This window comes from Micromys minutus (genome assembly GCF_963924665.1).
Source record: "Micromys minutus genome assembly, chromosome: 21".
In the NCBI taxonomy this organism is placed as follows: domain Eukaryota; kingdom Metazoa; phylum Chordata; class Mammalia; order Rodentia; family Muridae; genus Micromys; species Micromys minutus.
Genome location: NC_137956.1, coordinates 10773809 through 10793798, shown reverse-complemented (window position 1 = coordinate 10793798; position 19990 = coordinate 10773809). Strand labels below are relative to the sequence as shown.

At 38.5% G+C, this 19990-nt stretch overlaps 1 protein-coding gene across 30 annotated transcripts in view; it reads left to right on the top strand.

Annotated features, from left to right (window-relative positions):
• The first annotated feature begins 1267 nt into the window (after positions 1 to 1267).
• Positions 1268 to 19990, top strand: part of MLIP (muscular LMNA interacting protein) — a 254915-nt gene continuing 236192 nt past the window's right edge. For 16 of the 30 annotated variants that reach the window (XM_080934382.1, XM_080934393.1, XM_080934374.1 and 13 more), the window contains exon 1: positions 1268 to 1517. In XM_080934382.1, coding sequence (XP_080790508.1) covers positions 1458 to 1517 — 60 coding nt within the window. In that variant the 5' untranslated portion in view covers positions 1268 to 1457. Of the gene's footprint in view, positions 1518 to 8074; positions 8172 to 9092; positions 9201 to 19990 lie in introns of those variants that run through there. The other 14 variants (XM_080934377.1, XM_080934389.1, XM_080934376.1 and 11 more) reach the window with 5 other exon arrangements.

Sequence of the window (19990 nt, the reverse complement as noted above, 5' to 3'; positions counted from 1 at the left end):
CAATTTCCTAATACTTTTATGACCCCAAAGAGAATCCTGTACCATTAACTACCCCTCAGCCTTGTCTATACCACTGTTTCTGGGAAGAATGTATTACCTTTATTCCCATGATTTACCAATTTTGAAATCTCCAGTAAGTGGCCTTTTGTGACTAGCTTTTTCAATTACGTTTTAGAGTTCTTTATGTTGTCTGTATGAACATTCCATTTCCTGTTAGTACGGAGCAATGCTTTTCTGTATGTCACACACAGACATGTGTATATACATATGCATATATATAACATATGGTAATAGATATTTGAGATGCCACCATTGCTTCAAGTTCCTGGGAAGGACATGCACAAAAGATGTGGGATGAACCCTCTAGATTTGTGTAACAGCAGAACCATGGAGTTACTGACAGATACGCTCTTCCAATGTATTTCCTGATGTATTTTCTTCATCAATGGGAGAAAAACTACAAGCGAGGGTAAATAAAAAACAAGCATTCATTAACATGCATATCTGAACAGGTCAAGGGCTAAGCTCCAGAGAAACCATATCCACTTATTCTGAATGACATATTTTTTTTATTGCCATTCACAGATCTGTTCTGTCTCAAAACTGAGGAGTTAATTACCATTAAGTTGCTCAGTGACTTTTCTTTAAGGCACACAACACTTTGTAATGAACTTTGAAAACAATCGTTGCATTGAATAAAATAAATTTCTGCTCCCGCATCATAACTTTCTCCCCAGTGGAAGTGTTGGGATCAGGAGGACCAGAATTGGCTTTTGTTAAAGACAATGTCAAGTTTGTCTCATGGTATTTCTAGATGAAGCTAGCTAAGTTTTCAGTTTTCAAAGAAGGACATTGGCCAGGCCACCTGACTGTCCACATTGCCAGTCTTTCTGGCTTTGACTAGCCATTTGCTCTTTCTCTGTAAGCGACCTTAGTTTTGTTTCTTTTTTATTGACAGAGGGAAGCGCACGTGTCTGTCTGCACTGTCAAGGTGAAAACTGGATTCTGAAAGAGCTGACTTAGCCCCGTTATTTGTATGATCATCACATTTGTTTTTTTAATTGATTTACAAGGATGGATTCTCTGCTCCAGTGGCCATTGGTGAAATCTGTAGCAAAGCTGCTTGTCACGTGCATCTCTCCGGGTTCAGAGAACCAAACTTGTTGGACATTCTCCTGCTGAAGGGTTGCTTTCATGTTTAGTGACATTTATCATTATCTAGGGCCAGCTGCCTGACTTCTCTTCAGTGCTCTGTTTGTGGGGTTTGAACATCTATAAATGGAAACACTAGCTAACCAGAAATTATCGCCAGGGCTTCTGATAGTGTCCTAGGCTCTTACAACGTGGAATGCCCGGCATTATCTAACATGCAAGCATGTCAAATCAGTTTCTAGACAGAATCTGGGCCGACCTCTCTTACAGTCTCTCTCTCTCCACCTCTCTCTCATTCTTTCAACATGGAATTTGAAAAGCATGAACAAGAAAGCTCACTAAAGAAGAACAAGAATGTAGAGGAGGTAAGATGCATGGGATTTTGTAAACTCAGGTCTAAACTCTGACAGGGTGAAAGAATTAGTCCCAGATTAGAGAGTTTCTTTCCCTGTCTCAGTTTCCATTTTGGGCTGGTCAATATTCTCAAAATAAATAAGTTCTCTGGCTTTCCTGAATATGATGTAATAAAATTCTACAGAACTTTCATTCCTGGGGAGCGGGCAACTTTGATTTGAACAATATGTTCTCCCTCCACTTTCAAAGCTGACATTCTTTATTCTGAGCCTTTACTTGCTCAGTTTATTGTTTTACTTACTGATACTAGGGGTGGTGAATGTTCAAAAACCATTTTTTTTGGGGGGAGATAAAAGGGTATCCACAAAAGAAAGTTTTACAGAATATTTCAATGTATTTTGAAGTAAGTTTTGTGAACTTACGCTAAAGTTTACTCATTATAAAAATTTGGATTTTTTTTTTTTTTTTTTTTTTTTTTTTTTTTTTTTTTTTGCAGTAGAAGTTGTAAAAGCAACATTGCTTTGGGACTAAGCAACTGATTTCAGTTAACCACAGTCAGCATTACTTTCTCCAGTGTGAGGTGTATTATGCTCCCCAATATACTGTGTCATGCATGGTTCACTTCCTGCATTTAGGTGGATAACTTTGCTTGCAAATTTACTGTGGTTACAGAGGTAATGTTAGAATTATTCATGCTTCATTTTAACATCAGCAAGCACAAAGCTAAGCTGTAATGACTCTAATAAGGCCCAACTCTTATGTTCTGGATATCTGAAGATAAAGATTACACAGTCCTACTGATGTTAAAAACTTAAAAAAAAACAAGGCATTCTGACTTGAAAATTCTTGAATATTAGAATTCCAAGATCTTAAAAACATTTTGGGTAAAATCTAAGTTTTTCTTTAAAGACCCAGGTCATCATTATTTTGAGTAGCAATTATAGAAACTGTGTAGCATAGAATGCCCACAGACTACTTTCTTTTTATACTTTATTGAAAAATCAAATGTTGTAGAAATAGAGCTTTTGAGTCAGAAATATCTGCATGAAACTTCTTGCTGCTCTATGTCTAAGTAGAAGGCTCTGGGATTTTGTTCCATCTTTCTGAATGTCAGTTAATGTGCCTGTAAGACAGGGAACAGTAATAAGTAGTTTGAAGGGTTCTGTGAAAATTAATAAGTGTAATGTGTGAAGTCTCTAGCATTACCTCATTTTCATATGAGCTTGACTTAGTTAAAAAGCAAAGACTACACAACACACACACACACAAACACACACACGAGTACACTCGTGCACTTAAGAATGCATGCACACATGAATGCACGTGTGTGCACATACATGTATGCACACACTCACAAATAAATTATAAAAAGAAAAAGTTGAAATTTATTTTAAGGCAGAAAGTCCAGATACTCTAAGTGTAAGTGCTGAGTGTTGTAACATCTTGATAAAAAAAAATGTGACTACAGTCTTGCTGTGAACCAGAGTCAACTCTTACCCGAGTTAGTTTTGCAAATAAATACAGTAGACCTGGAGCAAATGCACAATGTGATCTCTTGTTATTTGATATGATTTGATGCATTAACATTTCACTTTCTGGAAGGTCAGACATTTTTACATGTCCCACTCTACCTTGAAAACAGTTATAAATCTAAAAGTGAGCAAAAAACTGTCTCCTTAGAGGAAGCTGTTGTCCCACAACTCATGGGCATAGCTCAGTGGCAGAGGCCTAAGGCTAGTCTCTGATTAATTTTCAGCAGACTGGGGGACAATATGGCAGTGGGTTGGAGAGTAATCAGTTTGTCGTGTAGAGACAGCTCCCGAGGACAGAGAAGTGCAGAGGGGCTAGTGTCTGGGGAAACAGACATGAACAGTTTGACAAGCTTTCAGATATGGAGATTTCGATAGTACCGAGATCAAGAAAAGAATAAGTCATGGTCGGTGTTTCCTGCGTAAGAAAGCTGGGAAATGTGTAGTACGTTGTAGAAGAACAATTAAGGCAAACCACAGTGAACATATGGCTGTTTTGTGGATAGGCATCTAAACATGTCAGTGGTTGGATCAGTGAGTTCTTTGTCAATGTCAACATTTAGTTTCGTTAGGTTGCTAAAAATTATTTAAGACTACTGAAAATTATTCACTATTTTTACTATAAATACTAATATTTCTTATATTTTTTTCTAAAGGGGAGAGCATTTGTACCTTGCCCAAGTTAAGGCTGTATTTCTCTGGATTTTAATGAACAATGTTATAATATGTATCATGCCAGAAGGCAATACACACAGTTTCATTTACCATTTTAAGTTATTCTCTGCATGAATAAATAAGAAAATCACCTGCCTGCAGCATTTTGAAGGACATAATTTATTCTACTAGAAACAGACAGAACTGAAGTGGTGGTCCTAACTATGTGCCATCCTATGGCCAATGAATTCAGCTTCTACTGTTTTGGTGTGTGCGTATATGTGTACAATGTGAATGTTTATATGTTCACATGTATGTGGATTCACATGCACTTGTGTTTTTGTGAATCTGGAAGGCCAAAGATGATATTGGATATTTTAGTCTACTTGACAGATTGAGGCAGATTCTATAGCTGAACCTTGAGTTTGCTGATTTCTGTTGGTCTGGCTAGCCAAGCTCACTCCAGGGATCCTCCATTGATGCCTCTTTAGGGATTGCGACTGAAGGCAGGGGACCCACCTATCTGACTTTGATGTGGGTGCTGGAGACGGGAGCTCCAGTTGTCATATCAGGGTGATAAACGCTTTATCCATGCAGCCATATTTCCAGTTCCATCTACTTTCAAATGTTGGTTTTTTTCTTCTCCCTGAAGTTGTTGCTGTCTGGTAGCTAACAGTAAAGATTCCTGGGTGCTACTTTCTTTTTCATCTAATTGATAAGGGGAAAAAAAACCTTTAAAAAAATCCTGCAAAGCTTTCTACAGCTGTCAGTGCTGGATGAAGTCATGCATAACCAGGTGGCTATCACAGCACACTTCCAAACACTGTAGTGAAAAATCACATTACATAGATTTACAACTCCATACAATATACTGAAGAAACCAGCTAGGATGCATGCTGGCTTATTAGTCATGGAATGTGTAAAGGCAGATTACACTAAAACTAATTTTTTAAGGAATGTGGTAGGGATGGGGAGGGGAGGGGCTTTTTGTGACCTTTTCCCGGTCATTTTTACCATCACAGACATTAGGTCTTTTGTCTTTCTTGTCCTGAGCATCCCCAACTGTGTTCTTAGGAACTCTGATTTTATTTTAATGACTTCCTCCAAAGGGGCTCTACTCAGGAATATTCAGAAAGCACTATGAAATGTACTTTTTGAGACTTATATTTAACATGCATCTGTGGGCTACATTAGAGCTTGATTTTAGTATGTTAAGCTAATGAATGAGTGTGACATGTCTTAACATGCTACCAGGGGTTCAGTGTTCTGAAGAACTGTGTGCTCTGGAATGTAAATAGGAGACCACATATTGTAATGTAAGTTAGTCTTTGGATTTTTATATATAATTTGATATGTTAACTTGAATCTAATAGAACAGTAACTTCAAGTAGGTGTCACAAAAATTTGTAACATAAAGTAAATTTTGGAGTAGTTTAAAGACAGCTTTAAATTTCTAGTTAATATGTCTTAAAGAAAACAAGCAAAACCAGTGCAAAATATCTTGGCTGTTTTTCAGAGCAAGTCTTTTTGTTTTTTATTTTATATATTTTTTCAATTTTATTGGATATTCTCTGCATTTACATTTCAAATGTTATACCCTACTTTTTCCTCTCTCTCCTCCCTCCACTTGCTTCCATGAAGGTGCTCCCTCTCCTAATGACCCTCTCCACTTTGGTGCCTTGGCTGTTGATAATGTTGTTCTTCTCATGAGGTTTCAAACCTTTCAGCTCCTTCAATCCTTTCTCTAGCTCTTTCATTGGAGTCCCCATATTCAGTCTGATGTTTAGCTGCAGGCATCCTCATATATATCAGTATGACTCCGGGAGAGCCTCTGAGGAGACACCCATGTCTGGTTCCTGCCAGTAAACACTTCTTGGCATCAGCCATAGTGCTTGGGTTTGGTGGCTGCATATGGGGTGGATCCCCAGCAACTCTTATTTACAACTACAGCGTGTTAGCAAAAAAGTTACTCACATTTATAGTAATTGAAATCTTGAAATGAAAAGAAACTATTCATGTATTAACATAGTAAAAATAGTCCTTTACCTTAGGGCATTCTAACATAATGTGGTTTGAGATGATAAAACCAACTAAGTTTCATGTATGAAGCTATCAGCTCCTAATGTGTTATTGTGATGTGTCTCAAAGGACAGTCTTATTGTTTCGAGTATTGAAGGCTCAGTGACAGCTTATAACAGTAACAAGGCAGCTCGGGCCTTACCTCATTTTACATTCCAGCTTGTTAGATGCAAAGTAAGACCGTAGTTAATTTTGGAGTGTCATAAATACTGTTTAGGAAAAGGAGCTCTCCGGGGAGGTGAGGAAGGCTCCTGATGATTAGAATTCTAACAGAATGTATGACATAAGAAGATGAAAAGTTAAATTTTACTCTTCATGTTTAATGATTGACTCACTTTGAATTTCAAGATGACCAAAGTTACAGTATGTAAGTTTACATAGTATCTTATAATTATTTTTAATTCAGAGAGAAATTAGTTTTGATTAGTTTTTGAGTACAGTGAAAAGAAACAAAATTAAAGTATTAATCATTGTGAGCAAAATGTAAAATATGAAAGATTATCCTCTAAAATTGTGATAACCCAGGGAAATAGAACTCTTTAAGTAAAAGTCTTAACTCCATAAATAGAAGGGAAATAAATTGCTTTCTGAGAACAACCTTGTTAGCAAAGGGGAACATGCAAGAACAATGCTTTTGGTTTAACTCCTGGCTGATTATCTGATGACATTGTATTTTGTTGGGTATGTTACAGACAGAAACAGTCTTAGGAAAAGAGGTTTTCAAATCAATGTGTATTTCTCGGTGGCTATTTTGAATAAGGTGACAGAGCAAATGTAGAAAAGGCTCTGTCTTTAAGAAGAGCAGTGAACTTTAGGTATTTTAAGCAGATTATGAATAATAAGCATAAATTTAATAGTTTAGGAATATTCTAAGCACATACGGCACAGACATTCCAGTTTCTCATGTAGATTTGTGGTAGCAAGTTCATAATTATTCATCAGAATCTCTTAGCAATGGGACAATTACAGAGTATTTCCTGCAGTAATGTATTTTCTCACACCATCTCCCTATTCATTTTTCTTTTTAATTGTGCCTTATTAGAGTTAATTGCCACCAAGTACTCAATACGGAAGACAGGGTAAAAATGTTTTTGTTGCTATTATTTCTGGTGTGTTACTTGTTAATTGTGACATGAATGTTGCTTCTGATTTATACAGTATTCCTCACAGGAAACTTTCTATAATACAAAAAAAGTTCATTTTGGTGCTAGTTAATATACAGGAAAGATAAAACTACCCTTTTCGTTGGTATGAGCTTAACTGTTTTTAAAACTTTGTTTCATTCATTTCTTCATTTCTCAAAACAAGCAAATGATTGTCTCTATGGTATGTACTGTGATTTTGCTGATAAAGTTGCCTTGTGTGACCATTCTGTCTGATTACTTAGTGGGTGTGGGCTAAGTTATACCTGTATCTCAATTCTCTTATGCTGTTGCTGTATGTGTGTTGGTGAGGGTGTGAGTGTGCGTGTGTGTGTGTGTGTGTGTGTGTGTGTGTATGCATATGTGCATGCATGTGCACATGTGTGTATGTCTCATGGGCAATGTTGGGCATTCTAGCGTGGTTTAACAACGAGGTTGCTCTTTGTACCATATTTGGTTTGCCTACTGTGCATTTAACCCTTCTACCTGGCACTTTCCAAGATGGCTCAGTTAACATTATGCCATTTATGTATTGGGTTCTTTTCTACAAAGAGTGCCTGTACTCTACAATAAGTCATTATCCAAAATAGTCTTCGGAAATAACTATTTTTAAAAACCAGATAGGCAGAGGCTACAGGAAGTTCCTTAGTAATTGTCCCTCATCCAGAGTCCAAGCAAAGGGACTTTCAGGGCAGGTTGCTCTGGGTTTCTGGTTTCAGCACCACTTATGAATCTTAAGGGATGGCATTGCTAACTTATTTATCGTTCGTAATTTAGTTTTATTTCTCAGGGAGTCAAAAACTCTTCGAGAGCCCACTAAGGAGGCTGTAGGATTGTTCCTTCTGTACCAGGCATTGGAGAGTTCTCTCATTAAGATAATGCTATCTGAAGACAGGAGGTGTTCCATAGCTCTACAAGCAGTAAGGGAATTCTGGCTTTATTTCGGGTGAAGAGGTCTGCACACACTGTGATAGCAAGTAAGCGTTGCTTTCTCTGTGTTTCTCTTTCACAACAGCAGTCCCACCCTGCCACATTCCTAGTCCCTTCTCTCATAGAGTCAGCAACAAATAAATAATAAAAATAATCTTGAAGAACCCATGGCCACTAAGTAAAGAAGAGAGGATGTAAGATCCACCGAAGGGAGTGGGATCTGAAGTCCTACTACACACCCACAAAGGACGGCGAGACTGCAGAAAAGATGAACTGGGTGTTCTGGTTCCATCCTCACCTACCTGTAAAGATCCACATTAAGTGCCTGCAGGTAACTGGGTGCAGTGAGGACTTCCAAGTGCTGCTGGGATCCTTCAAAGAGTGCAGCATTAGAAAAAAGTTATGTTTATGTGACCTTTGACAAATCACTTAACCTGTGGTTCCCTTATCTACAAAGTGAGAGGAGGTTAGATTGGTTTTTCGAGGGATCTCGTACTGTGTAACATTTTACAAGTATTTGAAAATGTCCCCCTGTGACAGATTCAGTAAATCCTTTGCAAATCTAAGCGATCTTGAGGAAGTTTATTTTTTTATATTCAAAATGTGTTGGTAGAAGTTATTGCTATTAAATAAGTACTTTTTAAGATATAAAATCCACAGTTTAATACTCATGTATTAAATTGTCTATTTTTGCAATTTTTTTTTTTTTAACTGAGAAACAATAGATTGAGTAAGTTGTTCATAGGAGACTATTGGGGAAGACTGACGGGAGGAAAATGTAAAAATGATCTTTGTATAGAAAGATCAAAATAAAGTAGTATTTTCTCATAGTATTACACTTTTTTTAAAAAGTACAGAATAGAGTTTATTCAGGTCATGGGAGAGTTAAGAAGGTAGTAGAGGCAAAGAGAGAGAGAGAGAGAAGAGGAATAGAGAAATAGTGTTTTTATCAGCAGTGAAAACTTAGTACACACAAGAAACTTGTTTTCAACGTCATTTCCAAAATGGCTTCTTCAGCTCTGACTCCTGTTTCAGAGTTTTTTAACCACCCCCTGCAAAGCACCGGGCACAGATAGCCTCCTTCGCTCCCTGCTTTAATTTTAGCCCCTCCGCATCACAGCAGGTTGAGGGGAAAAAAAAACCCCACGTAGAAGTACAAGAAAGGCAAAATCCTAGCCAGCGCTCCTGTTTCCTTTTCTTCTTGTTAACAAAAGCGAGGGCAGACGGTTAGAACCCAGGGGGAGTTAAGAAGTGAAACTGATAAGGATCCAGGTTTCTGCTCTCTGGTTCAAATCCAGTTCTTGAAGCCATCCAGCCTTTTTGAGATCCACTGCTAATTAAAGCAGTGTCTGCTGCTAATGTAAGTCCGGGATATGCTGTTTGAATGGCTCTTTTGATGTGGCTGTGTGTGACGGCAAATACAGAAGTGAGGCAGATGGATTGCAGGCTGTAACTCAGCTTTCAAAGTGACATTTAGAGCACGCACTGTATGAGGTAGCCCGGGGGAGGGGGGAACGTGGGGTGGGTATTTTTAAGTCGTCTTCATGGGAATTACAATTATGTATAAGTTTAGCCCCAAACACGATTCCCCACAGGGGATGGGAATGAGGAAAATCTTCGCGATGGAATTACATTGCTACATAACCTTCATGAAAACAAGGAGATGATTTTTTCAGATAATTTTTTGGGGATGGCTGTGGTTTAATTGCTGTCCTGTTGCAAGTGCTTTCTGCTTAAATATTTTCCAAGAGTCCTGTCGTGAATTTTCTGAGTTAAATGGGCATTTCCTTGCATGAGTGGCCTCTAGGCAACATTCTGGTACCTCTCCACCTGGTTCTATAAAATAGGCCCCCTGCCTTTGTAAATATCAGGATATGGTGCTTAGAGATTGCCTCCTGATTTTAAGCACAGACTCGATAACCTTCATCTTAGAAGATCACAGAGCCAGTAGGATTGCTTTTTTCAAACCTGTTGTAATTTCTCTAGGGATATCATGTCATAGTGTGAGGCTGAAGGCAGAAAATGTCAGCATGAATTAACAAGCTTATTGCAGAGAGTGGGGTTCTCTTAAGCCTGCGGGAAGTGAAGTAAAATCTTTGCCAATCCTGGCTGTTTTTGCAGTGGCGCTCAGCTTCTCAGCTGGGAATTCCTGCAGAATTTTGTCAGGATGTCTGCTCTGCTCTCCTATAGGTACATCCATTTCATCTGTCTGTCTGTCCATCCATCTCTTCATCCATCTATTCATCCACCCATCTATCCATCCATCCATCTATCCATCCATCCATCCATCCATCCATCCATCCATCCATCCATCCATCAGCTCATCCAGATGTATGCAATCATTCCTCAATCTAAATGCATTTATTCATCCACAGGGATGGGCAGTCTGGTTTGTTCACTGCCTAGTTACTGCTACTACTATGTCTGTAATGCAGAAGGAGATGACCTCCAAGAGTTCCATGGAACCCTCTTGTAAGTTCAGCATGATAACGGAGGCTCTGTGGGATTTTTCTCCCTGACTGGGCACACTCAGGACTTAGAAGGTCCCCATTAGTTTCACCCCACAGTTTACTTCCATTTCCTTTTACCCAGAAAATTATAGCATACTTCTTCTCTTCTACCAGCTTTCTTTTGGTTGTGAGTTTAACTTTAAAACTTTTGAGTGGTCAAGAGAAACATGCTTCATCAGACATCTTGAATTAGAAGCTCCTTGATTTATTTAAAATTTAAAAAATTATTTTTAACTCCTCTCTCTCTCTCTCTCTCTCTCTCTCTCTCTCTCTCTCTCTCTCTCTCTGTGTGTGTGTGTGTGTGTAGATGTATAGAATACACATGAGTGCAGGTACCTGCAGAGGCCAGAAGAGGGTATTATTTTTCCTTGAGCTAGAGAGACAGGCAGTTTGAGCCCTTCTGGTATAATCACTGGGAACCAAACTCCGGTCTTATTCAAGAGCAGCATCTCAAAGCCACCTGCCTACCTGCCCTGATTTATTGTTTTTTTTTCTAAAGGTTTCTCTCCATGTTTTATTCATTGGAGATTCTTTGCAATCAATAGGTCATGAATGTTAGATGGCATTTTAAAATCCTATAGGTTTGCTTTTTTCTTTTCTTTTCTTTTTTCTTTTTGAGATAGAATATTGATATATATCCCAGGCTGGCTTTGAATCCAACACCCACCTAACTGCCCCTATGCCTGGGTTGTTGTAGGCTATTCATATTCTCTATTAGGAGATGCTATGGTCAGAATGTCCCCTCAATTTATACACTGAAAATAGCCAGTGTGGTTCTTCTGAGGATGGGGGTTTTTTAAGGTGAGAGGGTAGTTAAGCTGTGTGGTTAGAGACCTAATGGGTGAAGTTAGGATCTTGTTAAAGATTTTGAGGGGAATGACACAAGATAGAGCAGCTGTCTTTTTTCCTCTTTTTGACACTTATTCATTTCTCTGTGTGAGGACACATGGGAGTCTCTCCATCTCTACTAAAATATAAATAAATAAACCAAGCCTTCTCCAGACACATGTTCAGTGTCTTGATCTTGAACTCCAAACTGTAGAGCAGTGCGAAGGCAAACTCCTATTCTTTACAGATGATGCAGAGTCAGGTTCACAGTCATGCAGTACACATGGACTAAGGCATTCGCAGAGTCAGGTTCACAGTCACGCAGTACACATGGACTAAGGCATTCGCAGAGTCAGGTTCACAGTCACGCAGTACACATGGACTAAGGCATTCGCAGAGTCAGGTTCACAGTCACGCAGTACACATGGACTAAGGCATTCGCAGAGTCAGGTTCACAGTCATGCAGTACACGTGGACTAAGGCATTCACAGCACTATGTGAAACTATTGTGTGAGCTGTTGTGAGGCTTGCAAAAATGCGTAGATCTCAAAAATTCAAATTCTGTTTCCATGTTTTGGATTGGCTCCTCTATTTCACCCGTCCCCCATCTTCTTTGAGTTGCTTGGCTGAAGTTATAACCATTATCCAATTGCTTAATATGTTCTTTGCCTTTTTATTAGGGGCTCTTATTGTGGGGTCTGTGCTTTTCAGTGATGATATGTTATTTTTTAAAATGACGCTTTTATTTCTGAGTTGGGTACATGGGGATCCACTGACAGCTACTAGCTTCTAGGAGAATGACAGTCACTTTTTTAAGGGTGTGGCTTCTGGTGGACCACCCTCCATTGAAGACCATATATCCAAGAGTATATGAGCAGTATAAATGCTAGTTGATATATTAAGGGGAAAACAAAAGAGGACACAAGTTGTTTGGGTAGGGAAGGGACAGATCTGACCAAAATGTCTCAAAAAAACTAATAAAAACAAGAAGGAACATGGGCAATGTAACTGTAATGATCCCATTTTACAGGATTGAAAACTGCCCTGTCTGTAATGTGCACATAGTGGTACCCAGCTCATGTGGCTTAGACTTTCAGTGGGAGGTTTTGTAGGAAGGGATGAGAAGGAGGAGAGATAGGCAGCATCCTGGTGCAGATGTGAGCGCACAGAACGCTTGAAAGATCTCAAACACACAGTAAGCAACAGTACTTGATCCAACATTTTATTAAAAGTCAATTTCTACAATGCTGAGCATCAAAGCCACACTGAGTTACCCACCCCATCAGCCCCCAGAGAGGCTGAAGCCCAGCTCCGATTAATTCATAGTATCTTCATTTTTGCCTCTTCATCTAGCACTTTTCTTCCTTTGACATAATACTTTCCCAGGAAATGAGCATTTCTCATAGTCTTTTAAAAGAGTTTTCTTAGGAAACATACAGTCTAACATTCAGGAGAACACAGGTAAGATTTACTTTCTGTAGCTTTCCTTAAGTGGAATATGTACAGAGACCCAACTATTCAACAATATGCTTTCAGGCAGGTAGTTTTACCCTAAGAATTTATTAGAAGCAAAGAAATATGCATGTATTCGACTGCAACAATGCTTGAACGGTGCAACATTGTTCATAAAATTAATAGCCACAGTAGAACATTGCTAATCTATGATGGCAATACCTAAGGGAATTTGGAAGCATGGGAGCACCAACTACGTTTCTATTATTTTGCTAGAAAATACTACTTTTATCTAGAGTAGAATCATCCATACATCACCTATATCACAGACATTATATATTTGTTTAGGATATTTCCATTTGCCAAACTGCACAAATCATTTTACTCTTTTTATTTATTCTTCTCTCATATTTATTCTTCATCCCAACTGCAATTTCCCCTCTCTACAGTCCTTCCAGTTCCCCCACAAATCTTCTCTCCCCCAGACCCACTGCTCCTCTGCTTCAGAATGGAGCAGGCTTCTCAAAGACATCAACCCCCCCCCCAAAAAAAAAAAGGTTCAGGTTAGGGTTAGGGTTAGGGTAGGGTTAGGGTTAGGGTTAGGGTTAGGGTTAGGGTTAGGGTAGGGTTAGGGTTAGCATAACAAGATGCAACGCGACAAGGTACAAACCCTCATATCAAGGCTGGATGTGGCAACCCAGTAGGAGGAAAAGGGTAAGAAGAACCCGCAAGAGTCAGGGACAGAATTTACTCCCACTGTTTGAAGTCCCAAATACTCCAAGCCAAACAAACACAACATATATTCAGATTTCTGTAGGCTCCACGATTCTTGCTTCAGTCTTTGCTAGCCCCTATAAGCCCTGCTCAGTCGATTTTTTGGGTCATATTCTTCTGGTAGTATTAGTCCCTCTGGCTCCTATAGTCCCAACTCTATAATCTTAAGAGTCCACATAATGATGATTCTTTGGGATACATTTTTATTTTTCAATTTTGCTGAGATTTCAAAAAGCTGAGAATGATTTTTCTTTTGGTAATAAGCCCATGTTTGGATGGCTGTGCTGACTGGTGAAAGTGTATTAGAAAGGATTGCAAGGCTGTCTGAGATGTGGTGCTGAATTCATCTGGTCTGTAGAGGCTTTGAGTGCATCTATGCTTCTGCCCATGTAAGGCCAGCCACCCGGAGAATGCAAATCCTTGAGGTTAGGGACTTCATGTTCTTGGCTCTATATTATCTAGGTCAATGTGGACTGGTGTTTTAAAAACTTTGAGCTGTGCAGACATGACATATATATATATATATATATATATATATATATATATATGTATATATATATATAGCTAAGTGTATGTGTGCATGCATGCATGCATGTGTGTGTGTGTGTTTGTACTGTACTATATATTATTTGATACATTTCAGAAACCCCAAACTAAGCCTAAATAGCATACTCTTAAGCCTTAAACACATATGAAAAGTTGATTATTTGACACATTTCCAGGACTTTTTTCAAGGTATGTTGAGGAGTCACAGGAAGAAACATACCCCAGAGGAAGAGAAAGATGGGGTACTTGGGTTTTTTGTTCATGAAAAGCAGTAATCTACAAACATGAGTAGCTAGCTTCTCATTCTGAATGATCTCCAACGCAGCCTCTCCAGCCATGGCCATGAGTACAAACGGAGCTGTCTTTCACAGAATCTCCATAGGATATGAAGAGCCAGAATACAAGTGTGCTTGATGTGTGGTATGGAAGAGTCCTGGACACCCTTGCGTGGATTGATGGCAGCAACTGTGGCGTTGGCAGCACTGCAGGCTGCTGGCATTGGCAGTAGCATCACCAGAGAGCTATGTAAAAGGAATCCAGAGTATGACACAAGAGACACAGCAGTCTCTGTGTGTTTGCCAGTACCCCCATCAGAGAGGAATGATGAAGTACAGAGATTATGAAACTTTCCCTCAGCGTGTAAATTGACAGCTTCATGTACACATATAATACTCAGCCCTGCTCCCTCTCTTATGCGCCTCCTAGTCTCTCTCCAATATTCTCCTCCCTCCCTCCTAGTCTCCATCCCATTTTCATGTCTTTAAAAAATCATTATTGCTGATTTTTTTTTGCTTTGTGGTCCATTGGGTTTAGCCAGTGTTACTCTTGTGGGCATAAATGTGGAGTTCTCTTCTGGATCACAAATAACTCACCAGTGTCTACATCATTCAAGACAATGACTTCTTCTCCAGCAACTCTTCTCTTGACTGCCATTTGCTCCTGTCTGTGTGGGAAGACCCATGAGCCCCACTCCCCATCCATGACTGAAAGTTTACAGGCTCATTCTTGTCTAGTTCCTATGCATGAATGTGTAGATTTTGCAAAAACCCACCATGGCCACAGAATACCCACAGGACAACCTTTCATTGCCTTACTATGCATCCAGATATCACATTCTTTCTATTTACAGTTTTTTCCAGTGTTCCTTGAACTTTGATGTGAGTTTCCTCATCAGTCCTGAGCACTCAACAGTCATATAGTTTCAGCATCTTAGCCAGCTATAAATCTGTATGATAATTGTTAATTACTGCTTCCTACAAAGAGACATTTTAAAAATTAAGGTCAAGGACAGTACTAGTCCATGGGTATAAACATAAATATTAAGGAAGCCATTTGACATTATATTTATTCTTCAAAACAAAAATAGTAGAGCCCCCCCCCCCCTCATGCCTATGACTTTCTAGCCTAGACCTTTGACTCAGGCATGAACTGCCTTCAAATGGATCAGGGCTCAAGTCCAATCAGAAATCAATTTATTACCCATAAATAGTCACACCCCCCATTATACTGTTTAGCACCCCTTTCTCTGTTGCTGGAATCACACCACACAAGGTTGAAAGATGAGGAGGGCTAGTGGTTACTGCTCCCCTCCCCTTGTTTTTTAATAATAACTTTTGGCCAGTTTCGGTTTGGTTTCTTTGTATTCTTCAACTAAGGTGTGTGATGTCTTCATCTCTTGATGGATAGGGCCGACTCCATTTCTTAACTATTGGGAGTGGAGTAACAGTGACCATCGATCTGCATGTATATCTTAAGGAAGATATGTAGTCTTCTGGGTACATCCTCAGGTGTGATATTGCTGGGTCATATAGCGGTTCTATTTCTCGATAGTATTCTTCCTTCTTTCCTTCCCTCTTTCTCTTCTTCCCTCCCTCCCTCCTTCCTTTGTTCTTTTGAAAATCAAAGTATTTATATTAATTTTCAAAGTGTCTTTCATTTAACACTCCCAGCAACAGGTATAAAGTTTACTCTTTATGCACATCTAACCCAGCATTTGTTCTCATCCTGTAACCTTTATGATAGACGATATGACTGGCTAGACATGGAATCTTCAAATCGTTTTAATATGTATTTCCATGATAACTACAGATGATGAACACTTTTAAAAGTGTTTCCTAGCCATTTCTACCTCTTCCTTTGAGAGCCATCTGTTCAGTTCTCTAGCCCACTTTGTCAGTACTTGATTTTTTTAAAGGTTTGATAGCATGCATTGAAATCTTACTAGTTACAAGAAGCATAGAGTACATGTAAAACAAACATAACATGGAAATAGTCAAAGTTTTCTTGGTGTTTATAGACTAAACATAATGATTTTTAAATACCAAAAATTGCCACAAGACTATCTTTTTAGCTCTTGAGTTATTAACTATTTAAGGTCTAGGTGTACCCCACTCTGAGAGGGTGCTATACACTTACTGTTTTTTTTTTTTCTAAGTAGGCTCTAACCCATTTTTAAATTAAGGGCTTTGTTTCTTTGATGCTTAGCTTCCAGAATTCTTTGTACATTCTAGAATTTCCTATGTGTAGCTGGCAAAGATCGTCTACCATTCTTTGGACCATCTCTTATGAAGGAGATTTTTCTTTATGTGTTAGAAACTTATTGTTTTGTGAGGTCAGTTATTGATCCCATTTCATGTGCTACCAGAGTCCCATTTAGACATTACTTGCCTGTGCCTATGTGTTGAAGGATACTGCCTTCTTTTTTCCTCTAGTAGTTTTGGGGTGGTAGGGTCCTTGACCCATTTGGAACTGAATTAGTACAGAGTGAGAGATAAAAATCTAGTTTTAGAGCTGGAGAGGTGTAAGGATTAAGAGGATGTTTGGCTCAGGCAGAGCACCCGATTTCCCAGGCTTCATATCTCAAGGCTCACAATTGTTTGTTCCAGATCCAGGCAATAAAATGCATATAAACTGCTCCCACACATGTAATTAAAAATAAATGTAGTCTTAAAGGAAAAGGGTTTAATCGTCATTCTGTATGGCAAAACCCAGTTTTCCAAGTGTCATTTATTAAAATTGCCTTTTCTCCAGTACATGTCTTAGCATCTTTGTTAAAAATCAGGTTGCTCTATAGCAGAGCTTGAAATCAGCAATGGTATTACCTCTAGAATTTCTTTTTATTGATAAAGATTATTTTTTTGCTATTCTAGATTTTTCTATGTGAAACTGAGTATTGTTCTTTCAACATCTCTAAGGAATCATGCTGGAATTCTGTTAGGTATTGTGTTGAATCTGTAGATTGTTTTTGGTAGGATAACCATTTTCACAATGTTAATAGTATCAGTCCATGAGCAGTGGGGGGGGGGGTCATTACATCTTCTGATATTTATTTCAACTTCTTTCTTTAAAGACTTGAAGTTCTTGTCATACAGGTCTTTCATGTGCTTGGTTAGGACTATCTTAAGATATTCTATATTGTAGGTGACTAACGTGAAGGGTATTGTTTTCCTGATTTCTAGCTAATTTGGCATTTGTATATAGGAGGGTTACTGATATTTTTGAGTATCTTACATCCAGCCACTTTGCTGAATGTGTTTATTGGCTGTCAGAGTTCCCTGGTAGGATATTTGGGGTTGTATCCTCCCAGTTGTCTTGCCTCCTCTGGCCTCGATAGGAAGGCTCATGCCTAGTCATATTGCATCTCGTTACATCATCTTTGCTATCCCTAGAAGCTCGGCTCTTGCTGAAGGGAAATGGAGGAGCAGTGGATCTGGGGTAGAGGGGAGGTGGGGAGGGTTTTGGAGGTGTGGAGGGAGGGAATGCTGTGTTGGGATGCATTGTATGAGGGAAGAATAAATAAAAAATAAGGTATCTATAGTTGCATAGTTGGGTTAATGGTAGTGTTGTGGTGTTGTTACTCCTGTAGCTTTATAGCATACTTTGATATCAGATAGGCTTATCCTGCTCACAGTATCCTTTTGGATTAAGACTGTTTTAACTGTCCTTGGGATTTTATGCTTCCATATAAAGTTTGAGATTTTCTATGTCTATTAAAAATTGAAATTTTGCTTAGGATTGCATTAAATTTGAAGATAGCTTCTGTTTGGGATGGCTGTTTTCATGATTTTGATTTTTCAGCTCATGAGAATGAGAGATTTGTTCTATCTTCCTGTATCTTTCTCAAATCCTTTCTTCAGTATTTTAAAGATGTTTTAAAATACACCTTTTATTTTATTATTTTTTTGTTTAGCCTTATTCCCAAGTATTGCATTTTTATTTATTGTGAGTGGCCTTGTTTCACTGGCTTCCTTCCTGGCATGCTTGCACAGGTATAAGGGGAACTACTGATTTTCATATGTTGATTTTGTATCATTATGAATCTTGACACTTTGCTAAAAGTGTTTATCAGCTCTAATGATTTTTTTTTTGCAATACCTTGAAGGTCTCTTTTGTATAGGGTCATACTTCTTTTATGAAGTGATATTTTACACTATATTTTTCTATTTGCATAAATTTATTTTCCTTTCTTGTCTTATTACTCCAGTTAAGACTCAAGTACTATGCTGAATAGAGTAGACATTCTTGTACTTGATGTCTTTCATCTTTTGTTTTATCTCTTGATGGCATTAGACTTCATGCTAACGTTTCACCAAATGAATTTTAAGATAGTTACCTATCAGTCCATAACATCATGTTATATTTTATGATGAAGAGAGAAATGATCTTCATGTCATTACTTCAGAGCTACATGGACAGTGACATAGCTGGAGTCCTTGACCATAGAGGAAAAAGGACAACCAGCTCAATTTTCTTCAAATACTGGTTGAGTTTACCTGATAATGAGAACTGAAGGAAAGGAAGATGAGGGATAAGGCTACATGACCTCAGGTCTACCAGCTTCCCAGTGGACAGAATATTGGGTCGGTTTATTCAAAGGTATAAAATGCTTTTTCAAAATTATAAATGTAATTATTGGTTTCTTTGTACCACAAAGTTACTAGGAAACTTTAAATGTTTGTCAAATCCTTCACCTTTTATTGTTGGGGTTCATTGAGTTATGCAAGGTGAAAGTGTGAGAAGAAAGAAGGCCTGGGCGTCTGCAAACATAGCTGAGAAAACTTGCTTAGCCTCTCAATTTCCTCATCAGTAAAAGGAATATGTTGAATAGACAAAATGAACTTTCTCCCACATTAAACCTATGTAACGCTGTAACTCTGAGAAGTGTATGCTTTTGAAAGTTCTGACATGGTGACATCCTGCTGCAACTTCTTGACTCATCTAAGAAAGAGGTAACTCAGTTTTGTTTCTCAAGTTGTTTTTCTACCCAGAATAACACTTCGTGTACCACCAGTAATCACTATAATGTATTTAAAAGCACCCCACTCAATCTCCCGCCCAACATCACATCTGGTTTCGTATTGTCATTAATAACGATTGAGTCAGTGCTGCCTACGTGCACAGGTGGGTAGTAGTGGGCAGATATGATCAATATGCAGCATCTAAATTCATCTTACAAGAAACAATACCATTATTTATAGAAGAAGAAATGTATCAACAAGTTTATTGAGAAGAACACATACACATATCACTGGAGAGTGTGCTTTGGAATTACTAATCTTATAGAAAGGACAGCATAGAATAAATATTGAGCAATTTATTTTAAAGTGAAAGAAATAATTTTTTCATTTAAAAAAGTTCCGGTTACTTTTCCAAATGTTTGAGCTGGCTTAGGTATTTGTACGTAGAGATGAAAGAATTCTTTTTTTTAAACAAAGCACATTAGTCTCTTAGTCATTAAGAAGTGGTAGCAACTTTTCAGATGTGTGTGTTTGTTTTAAGTCAGATTTGTTGGTGACAAAGTTTACTGGTAAAGGTTGCAACATGCCTGGGGAATGTTCTGGAAACAGAGACCCTTGGTTCTCCTAGGTGAGAACTGTTGGGTAATGGTCAAAATAGTCATGTGATGAAAGTAAAGCATTATCTGGATTCAGGGTCCCAGACTGAATCTCTTTGCCACCAAGTAGAGAAAATGTCTGGTGGCTGAATATGAAATTCAGTGTTGTTCCTCTATACTCAATGCTGTTGGCCACTAACAACAGCC